The sequence below is a fragment of the Aptenodytes patagonicus genome, chromosome Z (genome assembly GCF_965638725.1).
Source record: "Aptenodytes patagonicus chromosome Z, bAptPat1.pri.cur, whole genome shotgun sequence".
Taxonomy (NCBI): domain Eukaryota; kingdom Metazoa; phylum Chordata; class Aves; order Sphenisciformes; family Spheniscidae; genus Aptenodytes; species Aptenodytes patagonicus.
In genome coordinates this window covers 29212339-29239944 of record NC_134982.1, presented here as the reverse complement: position 1 = coordinate 29239944, position 27606 = coordinate 29212339, and the positions used below count along the sequence as shown (strand labels likewise).

The following is a 27606-nucleotide window of genomic DNA, read 5'->3' as shown; positions in this document are numbered from 1 at the left end:
TATGGACCTGAAGACCTGTGGGGGGGGTGTGTGTGCATGTCCTGGGGTACCAAATGTTCAGCATGAGATGCTGCTTCTCACTCTTGGCTTTTCTTTGCAAATACAAATGCAGAAGAATTGAGTTACATTTTTATTTTGGTATGTGGCTTTCGGTTCTGGCTCCATGCATATAGTTTATGTGAGACTTATCCATACTTCAGTTTAAAAAAAAAATACAACACTGGTACAGTACATTATGTTATGAATGTCTCATTTGTTTGTGACATCCAAACAATGCTGTATTCCCTTGAGATACTTTCTGTTTTTCACTGCCGTGGGATAACAAACCTGCTAGCTGCCAGTCGTGTCCTACTGCTATATATGGCAACGTTAACAGGAAAAGGTACTATTGCTAACTTAGAGCAAGCCGTGACAATCCCTGTTTCTCCTTATTGCTGTTTCTGGCTTATTTTACTAATGAATAATCATCTAGAGCTGACATTGTTTTTTTTTTCCCCGCCGATGGCTAGAAGTAGCTGTGTGTTCTTAGGCCTGAGTGGAGTCATTGGTAAGTATTTGTTTGCCCAGCTGTGTTTTCAGTGGGTGTTTCAGATTTTCTGCCTCCAGTTTTTGCAGCGGGTGCACTGGGACACTGACGGGCCGTGCCGAAGGCGAGCAGGAAGCTTGCTGCGGTTGTGTTTTTGTTCTACCTGTGCGGGGAGCATCTGCTTTGGTTTAAAGAACATGTTGTTCCAGTTTCCAGGGCAGTCACTCACTTGACATTTCAAGAGCGGAGATCAGCGAGGGTGCTTGTGTGCAGTTTGTTCATTCATCAGGAGCTCTGACGCTGACATTTAGCCACACCGCACAGCACTTGCTGGAGTCGGACATTAAGCTCTTCAGAAAATACTTCTGGGACAGACCTCTTCTTTACCAGGTAGGTACCTATCTAGCTCAGGGCATTGTCACAGATTTTCACATTGTGAAAATTTCACAAATTGTCAATAATTTCCAGCTATAGATTCTTCAGGCTGGATTTGTTTTTCTTGAGTAGCCTTTTAGTTTAAGCTGCCTGGGTCGCTAATGGCCAGTGTAATTGCAGGACTATTGTTGTGGGCTTCTACTTTGTGTAAGTGTAGCACATCGTACGTGTGAAGCTGGGAGATAGGAGATATTGAGAACTTTTATCAAAGCCTCCTTTACCTCCCAAGTTGTTTTTGAATCATTGTAGGCTCTACAGTGAATATCTTTCCCTGAAATCTCTGTGTCTTTAATAGCATTGCCATTGTGTTCACGTTGGTGCTTTGAAATATTTAATTTAGTTCCGTTCTTTTGTCTAGTAGTGTAATGCCTGGGAGCCTTTATCAAGAGCCAACCCCAGTCTATTACTTACAGCAGAAATACAGAGTACAGACTTTTGCTATAGAGTTTAGTTATGGTGTAGTGGGTCTTTATTTTACTGTAAGGTGTCTGGAGCACTGTTGTGATATTCTTCAGGACACCTCTCAATTTCAGTAAAGTGAGGAGGAGAACACTTGAAAGCACAAGTTCTTTAATAGCAATGCGGATGCTCACTTATGTTTTTAGATTGAGACTGCATGACTATATAAAACTAGTGAACTAAAAACACACTAAAAATACATTTTTCTCTTTTTCTGGTCTTAAAATACAGCTTTTCTTTTCCATGCTTAACTAGAGGTTTCCTTATTTGTGCGCTCATTTTCCTTGAGTTACCTGTATTGCATTCTGCATGGTTTTTTTTTAACTTAGAACATGGTCCATGTGTTATGTTTAGCACAAAAACTTAAGTTGTGATGTGTGGTATAGTCCTTATGTATAATCTCGTGTAACTACACTGCCAAGATTTTGATTTGTTCCAATACAAATAAGTTATTCTGTGTTTGTAGCTTGCAGAATACATACAATTTGTGTGTGGCTTTTCCATGGAAACAATAGTAAACCCAATAGCAAACTCAAAACTGTAATGAAGAATGCATTGTTATTTATATCATTGGCTCTTTCTTGCACTCATCAAATCCTTGTTCTTCTTTCAGTCTTTGAAATGGAAAAAGAAAGTGTGGTATGTTAGATGTTTGCATGGCTCTCAGAGACAAAGACTCTTAAAGGCTGCAAAATTCTGCACTTGGTATTTTCAGGAAAAAGCCTACTACCTTTCACTTGTGGGTTTCCCTTTTGCTTGTTCCTCTAGTTGCAGCAGTCTAGATCCAATATTGTGAGGGCACTATTTCCCCCCTGTCCAGCATCAATGTTGTACTACTTGTAATAAAGCAGAAATAAGCCAGAATAATTGGGAAGATCACATGGTTTATTTATCACATTTATCACAATTATCAATTTATCACATTTCCTATAAACAGATATCATCCTGAAATGTATGTGGGGGGATGATCAAACTGTCATGTTTAGACTATGTATTATGTCCAAAAGGTAAGGTAAAACTAATTTTCTTTCTTTTGCAAACAAGGACTTGCAGCCCTTAGTTGGATCCAAAGTGCAAGGTGGGCATTAGAGATTTCACGATACATAGTCTTTTTAAAATAGAGGTAGAATTTATTGCTGTACTGGAGTATTCAGCTCATCTACAGCAGACTAAGACTGTACATCCAGTTTCTTGTATCTTGAGACTGCATAAATGACCACATTGCTATTTTAGACTTAGGTCAGAAAGACATGGACAGAGAAGGAGCTCGTCTCAGTTGTGGTGGCATGCAGCATTGGATTTGTGTGTGTGAAATGGATGACTTAGGGAGCAGCACAAACTATTTTTGCATTTATTCATGCAAGAAAATCCCAATCTTTCTCAAGTATGTTCTTCAGTCCCTAGTCTGTGGGTTCTTTTACTCCCTTGACTATTCCTTACAAGTCTAAGAGTAATGGAAAAGTTAAAAAACCCAAGCTGTTGGTAAACTAGAGTTACCCATACAGGAGCCATACCTTCACTGGAACCCTTCAGGGGCTCTGCAGTTCAAAAAGTGTAAACCCACAGGTTTTGTGGCTGTGCTAAGCAATACAGAGGAGAGATTTCTGAAGATGATGAGGAAGAGCATGGAATTGCTTGAACTCTGTGCAACCTCCTTGGGGCAGAAGTCGCTGTGGTGGTGGCAGTGCCTGTCAGTGAGGTGGCATGGTTTGTCGTGCACCTCCAGCAGAGCCCTAAGCAGCGTGTTGAGGTGATCCGTTTGGCTGCCTCAGTTGCTGGAGGCAGCACAGCCAGTGCAGGGGAGAGATCCTCTACGAGAGGAAAAGAAATCTGGGGACTAATGGACACATGTGAAATGGTGTCAGGGTAATTAAAAAAAAAAAAAGAAAGGACAAACCAGGATAATAATCCAGAATGATTATTTGTGATAATTTAAGTAATTTTTTTTGCCTGGTGGTGGACAAATTTAGTAGCTTCCCAAGGAGGAGTTGACTTATTTCTGCCTGGTAGGTGTGGGAGTAGGAAAGTGTCTCGCACGACAGCAGACGAGCAGAGGAAATTGCAACTAGCCCCACTGAGGCGGGGGATATAGCTAGCTTGACAGCTGCTGGCTTTCAAATCAGTTTGGCTGCAATATTCAGCCCAGAGTCATCCCTGACTTTTTCTCTTGTATTCAGGTTACCATGCCTTTTCCCTGTTTGCTGTTCTGGTAGATGACAAATACACAGGCAGCCTAACTAGAGGGAAAGACTAGAAGCAAGCGGAGTTGTAGATGAAACCGTGCAAAAGGAGACATTCTTTCCTCCACCCCCTTTGCTTATAATCTTTGAAGGTAACTGCTAAAATAAGGGACTGGATCTTAGCCCCCTCTTCCTTTTGAGCAGGAGTGATATAGTCAGTGTGTGTATCTGAGCGAGGGGCCAGTCTGGCCAGGGGCCATGGATGCGGGGAGGGAGCGGCTCCTGCCTTCCAGGCTGGGTTTACCGTGTAGTCAGTGTTTAGTCCTGGTTTAGGCTCTTTGTATTGCCTATCCATCAAAATTGCTCACTTTATAGGGATGCTTTCAAGGTTAACTAGACTTCTGAACAGAGCCATTGTGCAAAGCTGCTGCACTGCTTTTCTCATAGAGAAGGAGGTTAGTTATAAACAATGAAGTACAAATGTTAAATCTGATCCTTTAGATCCCTTGTGTATTGTAAGCAGGAGGTAATTTCTCTCTGTAGTTGAAAATACTTTATTGGTTTTCCTCTTGAGGAATTGCTATCGGTTTCCTCTGGAGAGTAACTGATAAAATACTCTCTTGACTCTCCATCAATCATTTTAGTATTGCTTATAACATATTTGTTTGCTAGTCTTTGATATTGTTTTTGAGTTTTCAGATAAATGTCATGGGCACCAAATACAGTTACTGTCATTTTGATTTTTTTTTTTTTTTTTTGTAGAGTATTATTTCAAACCAAGTTGAGACAGTGGAAGGTCCAAAAATGCCCTGCAGTACAACAAGCTCTGTAGAAGGTACAGTTTTTTATTCCATAATGTTGCAGTCTTCAAAAGCTCTGGAAAGTTGGTACAGATTCATACACTATTTGTTTATCCAGGAAGATCACGTTTCCTATGACATTAGAGACCTCTAAGTGGACAACGGTGGAATACGCAAGTTGTATACTATGAGCGTTGTGTAAATCGTGATACTTGTTCACAAAATATTATGGCATTTATGGTGGCTGGAAAAGCCTTGACTAATTTTATCGTAAGAGCTAGAAAAATGTCAGAAGGTTCCAGGAGAGGGCAGTGTTTAACTGAATGAATGTTCCAGCCTGCAAATTCCAGTAAAGCCAAATAGTTCAAGTTAATAAAGATAGGAGCAGAGTAACACTTTGTATGAATAGTTTTGGGATCCATGCCAGACATCTTAATGTGGCAAAATTCCCATATGTTTAAATTAGACATTCAATATTTTGGTGAGCAGTTTACCTCTGTAAGGATTGCGGGACTGTGCTTGCTGATGAGAATGCTCTTTCATTACCAAAATACATCCCTGTGTACCTCAGAGCAAGCATCTCTTAGAGCTGAAAAGAAAATCACAAAAAAAGGTCATTCTTCAGCATCAGAAGTATGACACTTTGGGCGTTTACATACAATTGTTAGGAATTAATTAAAAGTTTTCCTCAGTTGGCCATTTGCTTATGTGGCTGGCGCTGTATGTTTGGATGAAGCAACAAGCTGAGACCTGTGAGCTCTGCGAGAGGCTCGGTCTTGCTCAATGGCTGTGCTGGAGGCAGCACTACTGATGAGGGCAGCAGAAATGTGAGCACCTGCATAAACTGCCGACAGGATCAGGACCAGGCTGAGGGAGAGGAACGGGACTGCAGTTCCAGGTGGCATCAGCTAGTAACTTTAAGTGAATGGGTAAAATAGGGACACAGTCATCGTGTAGCTTGTGTTTAAACATGTGGGCTGCTGTTGTTAGTGCTAGAAAAGGAGTTTTATACCCAACTTCTCCAGCAGCGTTCAGGCAACAAGTCTTCTGTCATTAGAATGTAAATTTAGAGGTGATAAGCAGTTGTTACTGAAAGTGTAAGTGGCAATTTACCATATGAGGTTTGTGAATGACACTGGTGACGCAGTGTGCAAATGCATTGACTCTGGGTATTCGTCTGAGTGCCATACTCTGACCAGCATGATCTTTATGCTGCTCCTCGGGGATAGAAATTGAGTGGCCTGGGTTGGTAGCACTATATGTGGCAGTAGCTTGGGCGATACAACTTCTAGGTGATGATTACTTTGATATTTTTCACTAAAAGCAGTTTTAATTCAGGCTGACTTGGGACAAGCAGATAACGAATATCAGTGGATATTGATAGTCCAGAGACAGAATCACCAGTTCAGGATGTCTTGTCTCATTTTGGATTCTGGTTGTAAAGCTTCTTGTCCTCTCTTTATGCCAAATATATTTGGCATAGATATTGGCATACGCTTTTGTGCCTTTATGCATCAAAGTTGTTATTTTAAAAAAAAAAAAACTCATTTCAGTTCAACAGCAAGAAAAGTATGCCACGTTTTGGTAGTATCCAGGACCTATACAAACAAATTGTAGTAATCACGCTTGCAGTTATCTACTTGTAGACATGAAGAGCCTGTAACTATTGTTTGTACGCTGATGGGCAGCAAAGTTTTTTAATCTTCTTGGGTTCTGATATTGTCATTGGTTACCATATTTCTATAAATGAGACTTTTTTTTTTTCCTTCTCCTTTTTCGCTGACCACCACCAAATCCAGATACTGAAAAATCGCGAATGATCATTACTGGTGACTAGTAGCCTGTCTTAACACTCCCCATTTGCCAGCATTCAGGAGACCAGAAGAACTTTTTTCAAGATTGAGCTAAAATTGTTGCTGCTAGAAGCAGAAATGATATGGAATGATTGACAGAGTACTCTACTACATTCTCAGGTGCATTCAGTGAACTCCTTTATGAAGTAGCTGCTAAGCTCAGGACATTAATTTGGCGCATTCATGTCATGAAAGGATCCCCCATAGATTTTAAAACTGCTGCCATTCCAAGAAGTAGTAACTACTCACTTCTGGGTGGGCCTAAAGTCAAGATTAACAGACCTTTAAAACACAATGCTATCAGAAGCCCTGAGCTAATATTGAGTAGAGGTTGCTATAGCAGTATGTTGCTTCTTCTGAAATGCAATCATATGAAAGCAGTGGGTCAGTGTAAGGTGATGCTACTAGCTTAGCAGTGAATCTCCCATAGCAACTTAATTAAATTCAAATACATGGAGTGATATATTATCCAGTGAGGATGCAGAACAAAAGGTGAAGTAGATGGTATTTTGGCTAATTCAGTAGTTGTGCTTTTTGTCTGTTTTCTGACCTTGAAATTCTGTGCCCATGAGTTGACTGAGTACTGTTATCTGGAGGATAAGCCATTTGCTTCTACAGAATATTAGGTATAGAGCAAACAGCTTTTTATTTCTGAGAATTGTGAAACTGAATAATAATAATGCCAATTGCATGGCAATACTGTAAAAAATATTTTCCCATTGAAGCTTTTAAAGTAAGTTTCTGCAGTTACAGTTACAGAAGAAATAGTCTGTTCCTTCTAGCTGAAGGGTGATGCTTGGGATGCTTTGTTTGACGGCACTAGTGATTTTGTGCTCTGTGATTGCACTCTGTTAGAATGCAAGGGGAGGTATATATGTGACTGCTGCAGAAGGTTAATTGAAGAAGGTGGATTAATTAAAAATTAACGATTGAGATACTGATCGGCATGGACCCAGTCCTGACTCCTGCCAGCATCCGGGGGCACTGCTGAGATCAGGGACAACAGGTGCACTGATTGCAGTGGGCCCATAATTGCATCCCAGAACTTCATCTCACAGAGACTTGCGGGTTAGGTAGGGTCGTTGTTGCTGAAGATTGTGCGATTTAGATAATAGGCAGCTGTCTCTGAGTTGTTTTTCCAAAGATATATTGATACAGCGCTTCTTCTTTAAAACTTGAGTATAGATTTTGTGCAATGCCAAGAAAGGACAGAGGTCCCAAAACCCCACGTTCCTCAAGGCAGTCCCCCAAACCACCCTGTACTGGCTGCTGAGTCATACTTAGCTTAACTATTTGCTGGAGCTGGAGAATGGAGAGGGATTTGTGTATCTGAGAACAGATGTGAACCTTGAGTTGAAAGATTCAATATAAAATGAAACATATTTACCAGCATAACTCTGGCTATATAATTATTATTTAAAACATATTTGCTAAATAATAATGTTCCTGGAAGCCTGGGTGTTGCTGGTGTTCATTTGCATTCCTGTAGCCAGATTACTCCTCTTTGCTGTTTCACAGTAGTCCTTGAGGATGCGTTTGGGCAAAACTTGCAGAGGGTGGTCCTTGTTTTGCATGTGCTGTGTCCTTCGCCACAGCCCTGGGAAGAAACCATAAAAAAGAGAAGAGTGACAGAAATGAAGTTATTTTTTAGTTTTTGGGGTGAAAATGCAAGGTCTAATTTCAGAAAATGCATGAAACCCTGCAGAAGAAAAGCAGAGCCCAGCTGCTCTGGAGAGTTGATGTGAGGCATGGTGCTAGAACTGTTGATTTTCTGAGCATGTGGGGGTTAATCAGCAGCTGGCTGACAAATCATCGAGCTTGCCTAGCCTGAACATAACTGCGACAATAACATAACACTTGTTGTGCATCCAGCTTATACGCTGCCCACGGGAATGCCGCTGTGGGGAGATGCATGGGCTGCCTATGTCCATTGTTCTGGCTTGCCTTGCCTTGCCTGCCTGTTTCCTCCTTGTGTCCCCCCTCCTATTCGAAAAAGGAGAGAGACCAGCAGCAGAAACCAAAGCAGACCCAAACTGAATTTCCTTGTTATTGAAGGCAGGAATCTTTGCTTTTACAGGTCCTGTGAACTTGGCATCTGACGAATTGTCCCAGGATGATAGGAAGGTACAGATTTCTCCTTATACAAATAGCTAAGCTTCATTTAGGTTGAGAAGCAGCAACCTCTGCTTGGCTATCGGAGCACCTCCCAGAGCTAACAAATAAATAAGGTGACTAATGCCTGCCGGACAACATTTCCTGCCCATTCCTATCCTGCAGGAATAGTTACATGTGTAGATGATTATTATTTGAAGGAACCTGTTACGTGGTTGTGGGCCGGAAAGCTGGGTTGGAGAAGCAAGCTCTGCTTTTGGACCAGAAAGCTCTTGGGTTTATGGTGAACCTTAGCGCCTTCAGGGAGCTTGCAGCTCAGCTGCCAGTCTGGGGAGTACAACCTGTCTTGCACAAGCTTCATCCTTGAGACAGCATGATTCCTTACATCTGAGGAGTTGGTCTCTGAGAGAGACCTTGTGGGTAACTGGGAGTCCTTGACTGGACTTAACTGGAAAAATGCTTGATGTAAAAAATATGGCAGTTCCCATTGTCTTCTGCATGGAGGTATCTAACAGCTTTTGGGAGGGACCAATATTTGTGAGAATTATGGTTAGTCAGTTGTGTTTGATCTCTAGTCTTACATGTAAATAAAAAGCAGAATATATCTGTTTACAAAACTAGAAAATCTTTTTCTCATTTTATCACCTTTTAAAGCAGGAGCTTGATTATTAGCTCAGATGGCTATGAAGCTAAAATAATCATTTAGGTTCAGACAAACAAAATCTGGTAAAATCTGGTAAAGGTGATATCTTCTCAATAGCCAATGACTATTGATTTTTAAATAACATTTGAATTCAGTGGAATGTTGTTGGACTGCCACTTTTGTTACGTCATTATTATAAAAGTGATGACCTCTAGTTTTTTTTTTTTAAATTGCCAGCTGTGCAGAAGATCGACCATTTGTTATGCCGCTTACAGTGGCATGCCATATCTGTTGCATTTATTAAAACGGCTAAAATGAAGTGACTACTGCTTGATAGTGTTTGAACTGAATTCTGAAAGCCTATAGCACAGCTTGCAACTAAGCACAAATGCAACTATTTGTCTTCAAAGATAGAGCTCAAGTTTTCTGTTTCTAGCCTTTCCGAGACTCTGTGGTTCCTTCTAAAGAAAATGAAGATCATGTCCTGTTGGGCATAGGTAAGAAGTAATTAATCCTTTTGACTTCCCAAAAGCTATTGATATATACTATGATGCCAAATACACACAAGGCAGTATCTTTAAAAGAGGTGAAGGTCATTGATATTGCAGCCTAGCTTGGCAAAAGATCAATCAGTTATATCTATGTCAGAGAAGGAGCCTCTTTCAAAGCATCTCTAGTATAGATAGGTGGTGTATCCAACAGTATCATGATACCCTAGGATTTTTCAGTAGTATATTAACTGTTGTAGGAACAACAATCTTGAAAATAATTTCTGATAGAGCCAACATATGGAACTGAAGATGAAATGAAGCACGTAGAAATGTTTAGATGCCTCTTTCTCTAATGCCTGAGCTGTTCACACCTGTAGATATATCTCACTGTGAGTGAGTTGTGGGGCTGGTAGGAGAATATAGCCATTTGCACTAGACAGTACATTTGGAGACTGAAACTCAAATGAAAAGGTGAGTATTTTCAAGTTTGGGGAAAGCTCCAAGAACAGTGTGCAAACATGGGCTCATGCAAAGCACAGCAAGGCAGAAAAAGACAATGAGTAACTAAGTTCTGCTGGTGGGAGCTACTGTGCCAGGCAGAGAGCGCCAGGCTGGCATCACTTGCCTGTGGTCTAGTGCTGAGCTCAGAAAGAGTAGCCCAGATGGTGGCATTCAGACAGCAAACATTCAGTTTGCATATGCAAACTTAGGTGGCTGCAAAATGAAGAGTTGCTCTGTGTGTGGGGAAAGGGAGGGGATATGTGTGCATGAATGGGGGCGGTATATGTTAGAAGGAAATGAGCTGACGTAAACTCAGACGCAGTTGTAAGATAAGAAGCTGGAAGATTATTTTAATAATCTCTCATTAAAATCATCATCTAGTTATCTATTATTCTAGTCATTGTTATGCCAAATGCCTGTGTTTCAGCCATTTAATCATGTTTGTCTCACTCTTCCATCCAAGGAATACGGGAGCTGCATAAGGGAATTGGGAGTAGTAGCAAAAGTATTAGTATTCACAGTTACCCTGACTTTAGTGCTTTTGAGCATAGGACAGCGTAGCAGTCCTTGCCCTGCACAAAAGTGCAGTGCACATACATGAGATGTTAATGCCCATATGATCAAATCTGTTTTGTCAAGCAAGACCAAAGTATTGGACTGTATCTCGGTGTGGGAGGGTGTGGAGCCATTGGGGAGTGATTATGGTTTGCTAATCTGAAGGCACGTCTGCTCCAGTCTTCGCTCCAGTTATACCATCTGGAGGGAACATAAGGTAGCTTAAAAGCTGACAGAGTGGAAGTTCTCCACCCTGAAATTATAGCTGATATTTCTTTTTCTTAGCCCTGAAATGCCTTTTCCTTCTGAGGTATCATTTGCATGCGGTGCTTGTGACAGCTGGAACAGGAACCAGGCCCTCTGGCTTCAGACCAGCTCAGTCTCCTCTCTGATGCTTGGATAGGCAGCTGCAGCAGATCCTGAGTCCTCTGCAGGGAACAAGCAAGCGACTTTGGCCATTGTTCATACTGTTAGTTAGGACGGGTAGAGTGTAGATTCTTAGAGAAGCTGTTGGGTAAAAAAAAAAAATATGGTGAATTTGCATACAACTTGGAACAAGATTTAGGTGCTTAAAATTGATTTAAATGTATTTTCTTAGGCATCATGTATGTATAAAGTAAAATTATAAATATGGATATAAATGCGTAGATGTACATATATCTGTACATATACACGTATATAAATACCTTTTGTCCTGAGCACAGGCTCAGTTTATATTAAACTAAGAAAAATTCCCTGTTGTACCTCTTATCTGAAAAAGAACCAACCCTCTGTCTCTTCCCTAAATTCTAATTACCTTGTAGTACATTTAAGAAGTTGACTTGTTTGTGGAGAAGCTGCAGCGAAATTTGTTTTGGTTGTTTTAGAAGTAAGTCACCGTAACTGAGAATTTGGTTGCCCTATGTAAGGACTGGAGCATGGACTCGCTGCTGGCTATGCTGTGGAGTCTCCTTGCCCATCTCCCAGTTGCGTACTTGAGTTGGCTGAAACACTCATAACATAGACATCTGATGGGATTTTGCCATTGACCTCAGCAGGGCCTGGAGGGCTTCCAGTCAGCACCATGTGTGAGATCTGATGGGGCTGAAGTGCAGGTTGGGAAGTGAGTAGGCTATCGGGTGTGCAATAAAAGGTGGAAGTGGGGAGGGACGAAGAAGGACGGAAATAAGAGTTTGGTGACAACCAGAAATTTATAAGTTGACTTAAGCTGGTTTTATTGGTTTATTTGAATGTAAAAATCAGTATATGTTCTAACCTGACTCATATAATCATATTGCTAAATACTGTAGTTTTGGATTGGTTTAAACTACTTTTTAAAAAATTGTTTGCTTGGCAATGTTGCTAAATGGCGTTGTTTTTGGCAGGAAAAGCACGCAGTGGGGGATAAGGAGAGAAATGGAAATGGTTGTCAGTGGGGGAGAGGAAGAGCGAAAACAGCTAAGGGGGGTTGAATGAAGAATGAACAGAAACGAGCAAACTCTGGAATCTCACTAGGAAGTTGGATGTGTAAAGCAAAGAGGACTTCTAAGAGTGAGAATATGAGTGCTCTTTGAATGGGTACAGATTCCCCCACTTCTGCTTCTCACTTCTTTAACCACATGGTTCTTGCTTTTAGAAACCTTTACCAAAAATCAGACTCATCGTGGAATGGTTTGGATAGGAAGGGATCTTTAAAGAAGCAGCGGTTCCTGGAAGGAGAGCTCTGCTGTTCCTTCTCTCTGTTTTCTTCCCCAGCATGCCCTTTCAAGCATATCGACCGTTCTGGCTCTTCTCCAGCCTGCCGTTTCAAGCATATTGACCGTTGTGGCTCTTTCCCCACACACAACAAAGTTTTGGGAGAACCTTTGCAGGGGCGCTTGCAGCAGTCGGTAGGATGCTAAAAGGGTACCAACTCTCCTTGCTCCCTGTCGTCTTCATCTTTGGCTTGGGATCTGGCTGCCTTAGGCACTATTTGAGTCATTCGTAGTTCAATTTTCAGAATTGTAGTTTATTTTTTTTTGCGCAAGAGGCTTCTCGTCCTCCAGGATTGCTGGAGAGCCCCTGGGGTCCCACGCCTGTGAGCGTCAGTGTGGGAATGGGGCAATAAGAAGCCACGTGAACTACAGAGGGTGTTTTTGGGTTTGCCATATTCAAGAATTGAAGCAATAGGAGTAAACTGTGGGGCACAACAGGATGCTAGACCAGGCTGAACAGGGGGTTGTATGGAGACTCCTGAGTTCAGTGCTAGTCACACCTGCCAATCATCTTCCCTCCTCTCTCTGATTCCCCTGGAAATTGTTAGAGATCTGTTTTGTGTTTACAAGAGGAAAAAAAAAAAGGACCTTTTTTTTTTTTCTTCATTGAAAGAAACACACTGGAAAGATTGAGAGACAAAAACAATATCCAGCTGGGGAGAGTGAATGAAAGAAACAAAATGGAAAGCAACAAAAAAAGGATTTTTTTTTTTTCCCTTTCAATATTAAGCATATGTATTATTGCCAGGCATTGTTATCCTCAGAGTCAGCAACCCTGTACATTTTGGGAGAGGGTCCAGGAGGTGACAGCTGAATGCTGTTACTGTTGAGCATGTGACAGTGTTAGCTGGGCATGTGTTTTTAAACATTTATAATTCCTTCCTGTTTTGCATAGCTGGTTTGGAAAGAGGATGTTCACAAGGCCACTTATAAAGCTGCAAAAGTTTCTTTTTTCCACTAAGAAAAGTCTAACCCCCAGTTTTTCTTCCAAGGAAATAGAGCTTTTATTTTTTTCCCCCTTAAACTTCAGGAAGGCAGGATGATGATTTTTCAAAATATTTTCCCTGCTCTCCTAGTTACAGTGCCAATGACCTAGTGGTGTCTGCCTAATCTATTCTGTTTGCTCTGCTGGCGGTGAAAAAGTTCTGCAAGCCACATTTTGCAGTTCGAGAGATAAAAATACTGATGCCAAATTTTTGGCAGTTCGCTGTATGTGACCAGGCAGCTACAAAACATTTTTAGTAGAGTCTGCCCTTTGATTTTCATGGTGCCACAGAAATCCCAGTTTAACCACAGATCAGTTTAAGGAACAGACCATAATGATCTTCTTCTCTGTGTAAACCAGTAGGGCTGCACTGTAATCTGCAGAAAAATCTGGTTTCAATGTTGCTGTTTTGTTTTTTTTTAATTAGATTTCCTTGCCATGGTTGGTAAGACTTAAAAAGGTGGGGTTTTTTAAGATAGAAAAAAGCATGGTCCTGCTGTCTGGAGTCATGCCTTTGCTCAGTTTTTCTTAGGTCTGTAAAATGATTAGTTTTTCTACTTATTGTGGTCACATCTTTTGCTCCTTTTTTAGTGTTCATTTGCTCTTGGTTTTTGGTGGGCAGAACGTTTGCATTTGGAAGTTTTTTGAGTCAAGTGTGCCTGTTTTGACATTGGAACTACAGGAAATAATTTTATGGTTATTGATAGATAAAAGTGAAAGTTACATGTTAAGTGTTGCCTATTTGATACAGTTGCAAGAGTCCTGTGATTAAGGCTATGCAGATCTTTTCTGTTTGTGGTAATTCTTATCTTTTCCTGGCAGCTTTCAATCCTATCTTTCCCTTGTGTATGCTTTGAGAGAGGTTGGGTGATCCAGCTGTAGCATCTCTAGTCCAGGAGCTGCAAACCTTTGCTTCAGCTTCTCTCCTTAACGGATTTACAGTAGGACCTTGGGCATGGCACTTATCTTTTCCCTGTGTCTCAGTTTTTCACCTGAAACAAGGAATACCACACAGAGTGAGGTGAGAAAGAGGCACTGCAATACTTGGGTGATTGGAGATATGCAAATACTCAGACTGGTTGTGCCAAAGAAGTTCTGGAAGGTCAGTTTGTGGTAAAGGAGGCTTTTTTAAAAACTCATTTTTGGTCAAAAGGTAGGTGGTTTGAAAATTGCAGAGAAAAATAATAGCTGAAGAAAACTGCAGAGTAATTGCTGCAGCTAATGACTGTGGCAATTGCACTCTGCCCTTTTTTGCTGCAGCTTTCAGAGATCTTTACGTTGCTGCTTCTACTTTTGCAAAAACCTTTTGCATGGTTCCTTGCACCTTGCAGAAGAGAGGCTTAACTAGGGGTTGATCTGTCAGCGTCCTGCCAGAAACAACCTTTAAACTACATTTAAACATGTCAGTAGTTTATTTCAGTAGATAAAACATACTCTCATTTGTTTAGAATGTCTATAAACAACTGAATATTTTAAGATTGCAGAATAGTTGACAGCTACAGAAGATGTGGGAAGTAAAATCTTCCTGGGATGTGAGCCTGAACTGAGCTTAATTAAAAAGCCGTGGAGAAATCTGGAAGAAGCAGCATTAGGCACTGAAACAAGTTTGTTCTTGTTTCTTGGAGTTTCCTCCACTCTTGATTTTCTGAGACATTATAATTCAAGTTAACCTCAAAAGGAAGACAGAAAAATGAACAAGTTACAAACATGTGCTGTCTGGCTTCCCAGAACTTGTCCTCTTCCTCTGCCTAAAATCCAAACCAAATTTGCTCAACAAAATAATCCTTCAAAAAGAAGCTCTTTTTTTCCTGATGTTTAAATAAGCTCTTTTGCCTGTCTTCTGCCTGGTCTCATTTCATGCTAATGTAAATAAACAATCTGGGATATATCTAATGTCAAGTTACTCTTTAAATGTGAAATATAATCCAGAAATACATTGTGAAGAAAACAGTATAGTTTTGAAAGTGCACACAGGAACACATTTCTCAACTTTCTTCCTCCTTGAGAGGCAGCCCTTCCCTTGAAGTCTTCCCTGAAACATGGAAAATTGGATTTTTAACGAGATGGGTCTTTGGTGAACTTTTTGGTGGTGCAGGCTGCCAGCATAAGTGTAGACTCAACAGCCAAGTCATTGGCGAAACTTCAGTAGGAGCGAGGTCCAAGTCAAACTTGGGTTTGCTTTCATGTGAGGCCATGCACGCTCTCCGTGTTGCTGGGGCTCGCACAGGCCTCCGTGGAGCTGAAACCAGGATGAGATTTTATTGACTCTAGCCCTTAGTTCTCAAGCTTTTCAAATAAACGCGAGGGAGCTTTTCATGAGTGTATGGGGCAAAAAGCGACGAGCTTTCCGTCCACATTTGTACTGCATATCCCAGCTAGTCTTTTGATGTGAATAGATACTGGACAAGGAGAGCATTTAGGCAAATTATCTCTTTATGTACTTTGTTGGAAGTGCTTAGTGGTTGTTTCAAGAGTCAAGGCATACCTACTGCTGTCACGTGAAAGTAGTATTAATGAGCTTGTTAGCCTAAACCACATCAGGTGAATGGTGCGGTAAAAAAAGGAAAAAAAAATACATATCTACAGTCAGTGATGAACCAGACATCAGAAAGGTCTGAGTTGGAGGAATGCTGTGAAATCCTCACAGTGGGACAGTGAACTGGACAACATGAAGAGTTTGGGACAAAGCCCGAGATAATGCAATGTGCATGCCTGCTGGCTCTTTGGAGCTACATTGAGTCAGAATTGGGCAGAGGTCATCTTTTTGCCTCTTTTTTTTAAAAAAACTCTGAGCCCTTTTTCATCCCAATCTTGTGGATGTTCTCCAAGGATCTTGCAGTACTAGTATAGTTTATGCAAAGCTGTTTCTCTTAGATTTTTAAAGGTACATTGCTCCTTTAGTTTATCAAAGAAACACGATTTAAGTACCACCACTTACAAACAGTTGCTTTTCAGAAGAGGTAAGTATTGCTAATAGCTCTTTGTAGGATAATGCATAATTCATTGAATATCACGAATGTGATATTTTTAGCATGAAAGTGTTATTCTCGTTATAGCTGTTCTAACTGTAGTTGTTATCCTGGTTTCAGAGAAAGCAGTAAAAGAACAGCCTTAAAAATTAATGTCATAATTCACATTGTAATTAGAAATATACCTGCAGGGGAATAGTAAGGAGTTAGGTATAAATTTAAATGGCATGGTTTCCTCTCAGTCTGGATGGTTTGCAGCAGCACTGTGATTCCATGTGCCCTGTCTGGGGTTGGTAAAAGGATATATCCATGTGGAAGTAAATGCAGTGGAGCATAAAAACACTTGGACTGGCAGTCTAGCTTAAAGCAATCCAGAAAGTGGCGCACACAAATTGGCTCTGCTTCTCCTGCAGCCTGCCATGACTGCAGAGTGTTTCAGTAAATGCAGGGGTCTGTGCAGAACAGCGTTTTTGGAGATGGGTAGGGTAGCCTGCCACTCTCAGCAGGGTGTCTGTGAAGGCAACAGCTGTTCTGTGTTCATTTCCAGGCTAGTATCCAAGAAACTGCACAAATAAGTCAACGAAAAATTGACCCAAATTTATAGTACCATATTGTTATTTTGTATTTTTCATTAATATTTCTGGTATCTGTCTACACAGCATCTATAAGAGACACTCGTTACAGAAAAGGGGTCTCTAGTGTGGGTGGGTTTTGTCATCAGCTGTTTGAATGGAAGAATCCCAAACTGCTATGTTACTTGTGGGAGGCCTCAACAGATCTCTGTTCACAAAATAAGGAAATAAACCGGCCAGTTCTCTAAACCGAACGCATGAATCACCCATCAGAAATTTAGCAATAAGGAAGATCATAAAAACAAGTGGGGAAGGTCATCTGTCAAGATCTTAAGGATCTGGGCTTTGTTCTGTGTGTTTTAATGATCAGTTCATCAGTGGTTTGGGAAAGGGAGAGGGAGAGAATAGTGACGCGGAAAAGTTTTTCTGACTATTCCAGTATGAACTTTCATAAGAAAGACCGAGGTCTTTGGTAAAGAAGAGAGGTGGTAAAAATACTGTGTGTGACAAGGCATCCTATGAGACCTGTGAGGCTGTTGCCAACAGCAATCTGCACAGCCATCGCATCATCGTTGTGGGCAGGTGGAAAGAGCGTTAGAGTTGGAGGGTGCTTGGTGTGTGGGATTTGGTTGGTAGCGTTTTGCTTTTAGTTGCCTTTAATTCACATTTGCTGAGTTTTCAACATGATTGTTAAGTCTCATGTAGGGTAATGCAGATGTTTTGTCCAGATACGCTGGCTGATCCTCTCTGTAAGAAGATGTGCTCTAATTAATAAAAACAATGGAATGAAGAAGGTAGGAAAGTCACGTGTGCCTATGGGTCAGAGGCTGGTGGAAGAGATCACCTAGCCCTTTCTACACCTTCTTTCCTTGTCAGAGCCTTCTCTGCAGCTTTGGGAAGTGATTGCAGGCTCTGCTGGTCCTGGGGCAGAACCAAGCTGGGGGGAATCAACTTCATCCCTAATGTCAGGGGAGACTGCCCAGAGCAAACTGGGCAGGGCGTTTTTGGCAGAGCCGTTGTTCAGGCAGCTCTCATCTCACCTGTGTCCAACAGTGACCCTCTCCAGCCCTGTTTCTGGGGTCAGTAGCCCCGCTTTCCATCCTGTGTACATCCCTTCTCCATCTGGGGAGGGGGCGCTGGGCCCAGAGGGGTTGTCTCCTTCTGGTCTACCTGAGAGAGAGAGCTGACAGCCCATGGTTTAACAGTGTTTGGGGAGAGGGAGCCCACCTGCTCAGCACTGCGGGGCTGTCCTCTGAGTGCACCGGGGAGGCGATGGTGCCGTTCCATGGAGACTGCGGATGCTGGTGACATTCCTCTGCTTCCTTCCTTCTTGCCACGAGCCGCGGGAATGGTCAGACAATAGACTGTAATATCTCTGAAATTTTTATCATACGGATGTGTTTTGGCAAGCATTGGGTGAAAGAATTTAAGGCATTACATTATTTACCAAAAGCATTAGCCTTAGGTAATGCACACAAAAAACCCATTTGTTCTTTATCTTCACATCTATACCTTGGTATACATAATTGAAAATATTTTTTGAGTGGAAAGTAAGGTTAAAATTTTCCAGCTAGAAAGCACCTTTTATCTTATAAGCTGCCAGATCTCAGTGCCAGCTGCATGCAAATGCTGCCACTTTGGAAACAAAGAGTGGCAGGTGAAAAGTGGGTTGGATCATCCCACAAAATGCAAGAATGGGGGAGAAAAATATTTTTAGCCAAAGACTGTAAGGCAAAGCCCTTCTTTGTGGCAAAAAGCAGCATGAGGTCTTTCACGGCTGCATAAAGGAGTTTTACAAACTAGAAAAAAATAATCTTTCACAAGGCCCAAACAGAGCAAACAACGTGAGTGATATTCAATTAACCTTTCAGAAAGAGGGGTTAAGGTTGATAATTTATCTGCGCTTTCAGACTGCCATTGACAAATTCCCGTGCAAGATCCTGTTCAGGGGAGATTGCAGTAAGCGGGTGAAAAGCCTAAGAACTTGGCCAGGAAATGGAGGATAAACGGCAGGAGTCAATGATCAGGTTTTTATCACAGCAGAAGTTTACTAGGTGGGTTCTCTGAGTGTTATGTAATAGGGCTGCTGTTGAAAAATTATTTAACAATCCTTAATTACTCATTTGTGTTAGAAGGTTCTAAATGAACTCTGCTAGTTTAAGGGAGGGAGCAGGCAATAACTGAGCAGTAAGTGAAAACATTCATGCAGTGTACAGAGGTCATTCAGGAAAGTAAATGTCTCGGCATGTAAAATATTTTAATGCTGTTAAATACATTGGCTGCATTTCTGCATTGTGAGTGTTTCGTTCGGTTCTAGTTATCCCTCCCTGAACTAAACAGAAGTCCAGGAAGACCAGTGGGAGTGAGTAAAGGTATTTTAGTTGAATGTATAAGTGAAAAAAGCCAGAATTGGTCTATTTAGAGAAAAGATGCACAAATGGAGATATCACAGAATTAAGCAAAATTTACCATTTCTCATAAAGTAGAACAAAGAACTAATTGCTAAAATCAAAAGGTGAGAAATTTTAAAGCCAGTGTAAAACATACAGCTCTCTCTAAATGTAAATGGCTGTTTGCCCATGGAGCACTGCCTTCTGTGCACGTCTGAAATTAAGACTTTCATTGCGGTTGGCGTTAAATACATCTGATGAGCGAGAGAGCATACTTGGGCAGGGAAAATTGCTGCGTAGAGAGGAAATCTTTTGTGTTGGAGCAGTTGGGAAGACATTTCCTAAGTGAACAAGTTATCCAACAAATATGCTCCGTCCTTTCCTTTTCTCTCAAAACGCGGCCACGATGGGAAGCAGGCGAGTGCTCTGGATGGTTTGCAGGTGGGAAGGTGTACGTCAGTGCCTGCACTCCCGTATGCCTGCATTCCCGTATGCCCAGGGGATTTATCAGTGCAATTTGAACCTGACATTCCAGGGAGTGGAGATATTTTGAAGTGGATGCTTAAAGCATGGATTTATATCCTCTCTGTATTTTCAGTCATCCATTGTCTGTTGTAAATCCCTGGGGCTGTTAATTATATATATAAATCAAACAAAGTCTATGGGAGTGCCTAATGTTTAAAGTGAAAGTCTAAGGCTTCCAGTGTCTGGGGCAAATTATTCTTTTCAGGCCTAACAAAGCTGGCAGAACTTCAGTTAAGGGAAGGGCAGAACAATGATGTGTTTCAACTGTGTTTTATGTAATTTGTGCACTTTATGAAGTGCTTGTATAATAATTATTTTATCCCTGAAAACCTGATAGATATTTTTCTAATGGGTTTTGAATTAAATTTGCATTTGAATTGCATTATTTTCTTTCAACAAATACGTTGTTATCTCCGACTGAAATGTGGATTGAGGAATCACTTGAAACATAATGCAGAAGTAGCGCTGCAGACCTCAGCAGCATGAAAAATAATTGAAGTGAAGTAAGGAATGTTAACAAGCTCAAATGTCATCATCTTCCAAAAACTGACATTTAAGCTGATCCACATTCCCTCTCCTCCTTTATGTGGAATACAAAAACACATACATTGTGGAGTAACTAAAAGGAATGTTTGGCTGAGTTGGTTAAGAAACAGTGGACATGTTATTTTTCTATTAGCTCTTGTATAGCCACTTTTGAGCTTGTTTAAAAAAAAATGTAGTTTGTGTAGCGTAAAGATGTTGGGGGAAGGGATAATGAGTTCCTACTGAATACTAATTGCCTACGAGTTGTTCAGGGAGACTGTATAAGAATGGAGGATTTGTTGTAAATTAGTCGCTAGCTGTATTGTGCATTGCTGTGAGGTTAGACCAGAGCTGTAAAGGTGCCAGCTCTACAAAATCCTTATGATTCACTGTCTAACTTGGTGACTGTGTGAAGGAGAAAATACTATTCAGACTAAATATTATTGGAAGGAGAGCTCTTCTAATGACAGTGTAATCTTTCTTTATAACACTTAAGCTTTAAGCTCATCTGAGCTAGAAAAATGGGAGCAACAGATTTTGAGTGGGTTATCACTGCTTTTCCAGCTGCAACATCCCAAGGTCTGCCAAAGTTGTGAACGTGGAGAGGAGGGGTATTGCTCTGCAGTAATATAGGGTCCAGCAGATTGATTAGTGCTTTTAGGTTACTGTTAATATTTGGCTTCTTTAATTCCAGCATTTTGCCTGTCCTTAATTTGAGAGTCCTTGTAAACCCCCCTTTTAACATGGAAACAAAGCTTTGAGAAAGCTTGCAATAGTTTGTTTACTTTTGAGACTTATTTTCTCATTCCTTACTTGGCTCCTATTGTTTTCATTTACATCAAAATGGAAAGGTGAGTTAATGATTCATTGGCACACAGTGACCTTTCAAATAGCTCTGGACCACGATGCAACAGCTCCACTTGAAGCTCTCATACTTCAACCTCCTTGCTTCTGCCTTAATATTTGCAGCCTGATCTGTCTACATGCCTGGACGCCTGAAGAGAGCAAACATTTACAGCTTCTCCCTCCCCTGTGTTTAGTGGGCAATTTGATCCGTCTTTGTCCATTCCTTTATTTTACATCACTCTTAGACTTGACTTGCTATTGAGAACAACAAAGTGCAACTTTGGAAATCTGCTCTCTGTTTATTTAGTGCAAAAATGGACTCAGACTCTGATTCACCTTTTAATTACTCTTGGCCTTCCTTACCTAAAATGAGGATTCGAAGAAGGGCATCCAAACCAGGTAGAAAAAGCTGTCTTCTTTTAAATGACTCTTGCTTAATAGCTCTGCCTCCTTTTCATTGTCTGGTTGTGTGCAGGTGGCTATGAACAGCTCTCATGAGGTAGATTTTCTTTCTATCAAAAGTCTACCTCACTATTAGTTATGCTTTTGTAGATAACGGTGTTGGAATTTGTTAAGTAAGAAGAAAGTGTTTTCTCCAAATTATGTACTGTTCTTTAAAATTGTTTTTATTTCTTTACTCTCTTAAGGCTTTTTTTTCTTCTGGTTGTATGTGTAGCTCTCACTGAGCAGCTCTGACACCCTGGGAGTTGCATGGCACGGCAGTGGCTGCAGAAAGCTCTCCTGGTTACAGTTGTTTTCATTTAGGGAGAATTTGGTAGTTTAAATATGCCTCAACAGCTAACAGGATTTTTTTTTTTAATTATGTACAAAAATCTTACCAGAATGAGGAGGGAAATCTTTTGCTTTCTGTAAAAGAGAGTGAAAGGGTCAGTTACTGCCTTTGCACAGTTAGACATTGTCCTCCTTTGTAGAGAAGTCTTTCGGAGGGAAGCGTTATAAATGTCAGTATGATAAAGGGGTTTTTAAGGAGGTTGAAAGGCACTGACCAGCAAGTTTATGTTAGGAAGAATTATCACTGAAAGCTTTAATGAGGAAAGATAAGGTTTTGCTACATTTAAAAGCAAAGAAATGAAGAGAAAGAATGGCAAAAAATGTAATTTGTGCTTCCTTCCATAAAATTGCTTTCTTGTATTTCAGAAAGGGAAGAAAACAAATAAGAGAAGTAAGATCCATCAGTGTCATTAAAGTCAATGAGCCAGGAGAATCATGTTTATACAGACTGAGACTTTGACCTAGTTTTAGAATGAAAAATGTGTACAGAATGCACATTTTAATGTGCAGAACACTTTTTGAACTTTTTACTTTTATTTATGGGGAAATCCAGTATTTCCCAAGCGCATAGGAGTTTCTGCAGTGTGTATGGATGCACATGCAATTTGCAAAGAAGACAAAATGGGTTGCAAATTGCATGGTGTGTGTTCTTTCCATCTCTCATGAGGACTCGTTTTATCTGTAAATGCTGTAGGTGTGTACCCATCCTCCACGGCACTTTTGTTGTTATTTATTTTACCTTTACACAGCCCTCTTTTTTTTTTTTTTTTTTAATACTTAACTTGTTGTAAAGCACTGTATACAGATCTGGTGTTTGCATGTTAAAGTATTGTATCTTGTTTCCCATCCCTGTTAATAGTATACCAACACATGTGGCTTGTATGCACAGCTGACCATATATGTGGTGTTGTTGGAGCAAGAAGGTGCTCTTGGGTGCATGTGCATGTTTTAGTGGTAAAGTCCAAGGGTTCACTTGTGCTTGGGGAACTGAAATCCTGGCTGCCCGTGGAGTGGGAGAAGTGCGTCTGCAAGGAGACAGCAGGCTCATGATCTACGCTCGTGATCTATGTTTTTTTCTGGTAGTAACCAAACATGGCCAGTTGATCCTGGCACACAGGTGTGGGGCACGTACCTTGCAGCTGCATTTCCCTCATGCAGGAGTTCAGGTCTCAGTGAACAAGAAACCTGTAGTGCCTGGCGGGAAGTGGTGCAGGATTCTTCTTCCCCACCCCAAAAGTCGTGAAGTCATTCTTGTGTACCTGTGCTGGGTGCTCCAGCTGATCTGGGCAATGAAATGTCAGCCTCATCCTTTCCCCTCTGAACCAGCAGGCTGTTGGTTTCCTGGTCTGGGGTTGCTCCCCCTGGGAGGCAGGGAAGCTGTGCAGACCTCCGGTGGGAGAGTCCAAAGCGGAGAGTCTCACACCCCACTTTGCACCATACGCATCAGTGTTTTCAGATTTTAAGTTCCCTGCGTGCTTCAAGGTCAGCTTTTGTCCCTCCTAGGGGACCTCTCAGGCTGGGTGGTGGAGCCCCTGCCCTCCCCTGAACTCCTTGGGGCCAGCAGGAGCCAAGAGCAGGCTGTGCACCTTTGGGGCCATGCATTGCAGACTCCCTCCTTCCTGCTGAGGCTGCGTGTGTATGACATAATTAAAGGTTAATTAGGCTCAACAGAGAATGTGAACGTAACTGTGTCTTAGTGATTGGGCTGGGGAGGGGGTCTAAGTTTTGTTCCTTGCTGCAAGACCCCTAATGGTATTCATTTTGTTATTTAATGTGAAATGGCCATAAGGCAGGTCTCTTCTCCCCTCCCCTTGTGCTGCATAGTCCTAACTGTTCAGAGGCAGTGACTCTCAGAGCCTTTTTGGGGGCTTTAACAACCTTCAGGGGTGCTGGGAATATCTGTCTCTGACAAGTCTGTCCCACTGTGCTGGGAGGTAGGAGTTATGCGCCAAATCCACTTGGGCAGAGGTGGGAATTGAAACCGAGCGTCCTGTATCTTGGGAAAGTACTTTATCTGTTGTGCTGTTGTATAAAATGAGACACCAACTCATTTCTGTTTGTGTATTCTTCTGTATAGTAAGGGAAGGTGCCTGCTTCAGGAAGGGAGGTCAGGGCTGTGAATCCCGTGTTGGAAAGGGATGCTTTCTCGCATCCCATGCTTAGGTGGCAAAGATCAAAGTCAATGATTGACAAGTGTCTTTATCCTCAGTGTTTCTTAGTGGCTACTTTAGGATCACATCTTGAACGTGATGGTATGATTTCTAGCATCCAGATGCCTGATGCTCTCCACGCAGTATATAGGAAACCCAGTGCTTTGGTTTCCACTCCATAGATTTAGAACAGTTAAATGTTCGCCTTTGTGACAAGAGCACATCAAAGCCTACCTCGCTTTACCCTCCGTGTAATGCTATTCTTATGTACTTGCTTAATTTTGCTCTTACGAGTAGTTGCACTGTCTGAATGAAGCACTAAGACACCTGAATTAGGGATGCAGATCCCCCATTGAAACTTGTCGTGTGATCCACATCTACAGATGTGCATGGCACTTCAGTCAGGCCCTCGCCAGGAACTTGTGGACTTCTTTCTCCGAATTCAGGTGACCATTTCTGGATTGAGAGGAGTATTTCTGCAGTCCTGCATGACCTACAGTCTGCATTTTTCACTGACTTCATAGCTCTGTTACTACCAGTTATACATTAACCCCTGCTCAGATTGCTGGGGGTAAATGTGATGAACTGTCTGAAAACTATTCATTGTATCTAGAGAAGGGAATTTGTAATTTCTTTCCTGGCTCTCAGCTTGGTCATGTTGATGTATTTCACTTCTCTCTTGCTGTGTGCTCTCTCATAGAATGGTTTAAGTTTTCATTTTTGTGGAAAAACAGTCAGTGTTATGTTCTTGCCATTTTCCGACACAGGTCATTCAAGGCTATACATTTTCTTACGCCAACATAAAGCATGTTTTGAATTATTGCTATGATGATCATGTGGGGTTTTTTTAAAGTATTCGTATAAGCTTTTGTGCCTGGTAAAATGTGCAGCCTTTGCTGTATAACTTTGGTGACAACATGGCAAAAGATGTAGGGAACCTGTGCCTAGTTATTCATTGGTCAAGGCCTTTTATTTTATCCATGTGTGGGGATTATCCTTCCCAGCACTGTGGCTTTTGTTCACCTACATCTAAATAACGCATACATCTTTCTCAACTGTTTACCAGGCAGATGGCAGAGAGCCACAGGCTCTGCTAAAGGAGACATGCCTTCGTTTTATTCTTTTTCTGTGGCCATGGCACGGTATACAGCCAGAGAGCATTCAGCTCTGGCAGGAGGATCAGCTTGGTGAGCTGTGCTTGCTGGGTTGTTTCAGTACCAGAGCAACTCAGCTGTGTCATATTCGAGTCATTTTTAGCTTAGTAAGCATCTTGAAGTCCATTACCGACACCTTTCAGAGCTAAAACTCTTTGGGATGCCTTCACTCTCACAAGAAGTGCCAGTTTGCCCTGGCAGTCTTATCTGTCTTTCCATAAGCTGTGCTGAAGATTTGCATCTGTAACGAGAATAAGCATTTTGAATGGGTAGGGGAGATTTTTGAGACATTTTGTTTGAAAATGCATTTTGTTGATACTCCTCATCTTTCAGGCAAGGACAGCCTTGCTGCATGTTACTACTGGTACTCAGTGCAGCGAGCTGTTACCTGCTGCCATGTTAACCTGGAGGAGGGTCTGCTGATGGTCCCTGTAAGACTGAGATGACACGTAGCCAGCGAGGCAGGCTGGAGGCAATTAGTGGGGCTGTAGGAATGCAGTGTGTGATGAGGATGTTTGGAATGGTTTTGTTACTTTTTAAACTATGCTGGCCTGTCCAGTGGAAATCAGTTACTAGCACAGTCAATGTATAATTAATAATGCTCTCCCCTGCATTCAGCAAAGTCTTGAAATACTTCCCTTGTTACAAAGTTAGTTTGATGTAGTTGTCCCGTCACGCGTGTTTGAAGTTGGGCGGTGGAGTTGGGAGTAAGGAGGTGGTACAGTGGGGTCATATTGCAACATGAAGCCCAAAATGACCTTCTACCTTTTGTCTGTTCATTTAAAACCCCAACGAATATTTGTTTAGACATCTCACCTTTAACAACAGACTGACCGGAGCATCACCAGAAAAACATACGGTGTGTAGCAGTGATAATCAATAAAGATTTACTGATGGAAAGTACTGCAGATAACATATTCTTATATATCTTGTTGTATTTGCAGCAGATTTCTTCAGAAGTTGTTACTTAGGTTGTTACTCTCTTACAGAATTTTAAAATAATGTAAAATGTGGTATTAGTAGTTGCTATATAAATAAAAATGTGAAGTAACAGGGATTTTGTTATTTCTGGCTTGGGACATGTAATTCATAGCGCAGTCCATTAACTGACTGTAGAGACCTCAGCAGTGGGAACTGTTGCTGAAGTCAAGAAACTGTCTCCATAGGCTCGGGTTTATGCCGTGATTTGGGAACGCCTAATGCCTGGGCTGTTTTTCAGGGGTATGTATTGAACCTTTGCAGCATAGCACTGGAGCCGAATACCGCCCTTGCCAGTTGTACCCAGTGGGTTTATATACAAGAGGGAGCACATGGTGGGGAAGGTAATAAGCATACAAGAAGCAATGGAGAGCCTGACTTTTTTTTTTTTTTCTTCCTGGTTGTTGGTTTAAGACCAGCCCTTGGAAAGCTTTACTTGCCACAAGAAAGCACTGCCAGTTTTGCCAAATCACATTTCCGTCTGATTTTAGCTGCCAAAGTCTGATGAACTGCTGTAGAAAACAATGCTTTTATACTATTTATAAACAAAGACTTCGGGATCTTGGCAGATATAAGGAAATGGTTTGTAGCTTTAGCAATCCTCAAGATGGCAGTCACTAAAATCATGTTAAAATTCTTGCAGGAGAGAGAAGCAAAACGAGACGCGTAAGGATGTTTTAATGGTATGAGATCTTGCAAGGCCTTCCAGGACTAGAAACCAAATAATTCATAGAGTGCCATTTCTAAATGGAAATTTCCAGTTTTCTCTAAGTGTAGAGCTTACCATTCTTGGGCATTATGAGATAGAATCTTAAAAGTAAATAAAAGCTGTGGAGTAGCATTGCAGTTTTGGCAGTGGTCCGGGACTTTTTTTTTTCCCAAAGGAACAAATGCCTTAGACCTTGACAAGTGTAGTTTCTAATCCAGTGCCATTTCTTCATTATAACTTTTCTTGCAATCTGATGGCCGTAGGCATCTTGGATGGGGCTTTGAGTGACCTGGTCTAGTGAAATGTGTCCCTGCCCATGGCAGGGGGGGTTGGACTAGATGATCTTTAAAGTTCCCTTCCAACCCAAACCATGCTATATGATTCTGTGATCTTCCAAAAGCAGTTACATTGCTTTAGGAATATAACCTGGGGAAAGTCTTTAGTGATGCCTTTTCCTTTCCACCTTTGCAGAAAATAAATTTCTGATGCAGACTAAGAAGGATTTTTTGCATAATTTTCAATAACAGACAAACTGGAATTAAGTTTATTGAGAGTTTTGATTTCAGATATTTTGCTAACCAAGATACAGGAACAGTTATTTTTAAGTTATATGAATGATTCTGTGGTACCTTTTAGAGTCTTGTCAACTATAGGCTTCTTGGAACATACAGCAAGTGTTAGGCAATTGCAAAATGGGCAGATTTTTGGGTGTCCACACAAATA

The 27606-nt window shown here is 41.3% G+C and overlaps 1 protein-coding gene across 9 annotated transcripts in view; it reads left to right on the top strand.

Annotated features, from left to right (window-relative positions):
• ARHGEF28 (Rho guanine nucleotide exchange factor 28) overlaps nucleotides 1-27606 on the top strand; it is a 122427-nt gene that overhangs the window by 41049 nt on the left and 53772 nt on the right. For 7 of the 9 annotated variants that reach the window (XM_076363379.1, XM_076363383.1, XM_076363381.1 and 4 more), the window contains 4 exons: nucleotides 736-916; nucleotides 4363-4435; nucleotides 8331-8377; nucleotides 9445-9505. In XM_076363379.1, the coding sequence (XP_076219494.1) occupies nucleotides 736-916; nucleotides 4363-4435; nucleotides 8331-8377; nucleotides 9445-9505 (362 nt within the window). Of the gene's footprint in view, nucleotides 1-735; nucleotides 917-4362; nucleotides 4436-8330; nucleotides 8378-9444; nucleotides 9506-21199; nucleotides 21500-27606 lie in introns of those variants that run through there. The other 2 variants (XM_076363382.1, XM_076363386.1) reach the window with 2 other exon arrangements.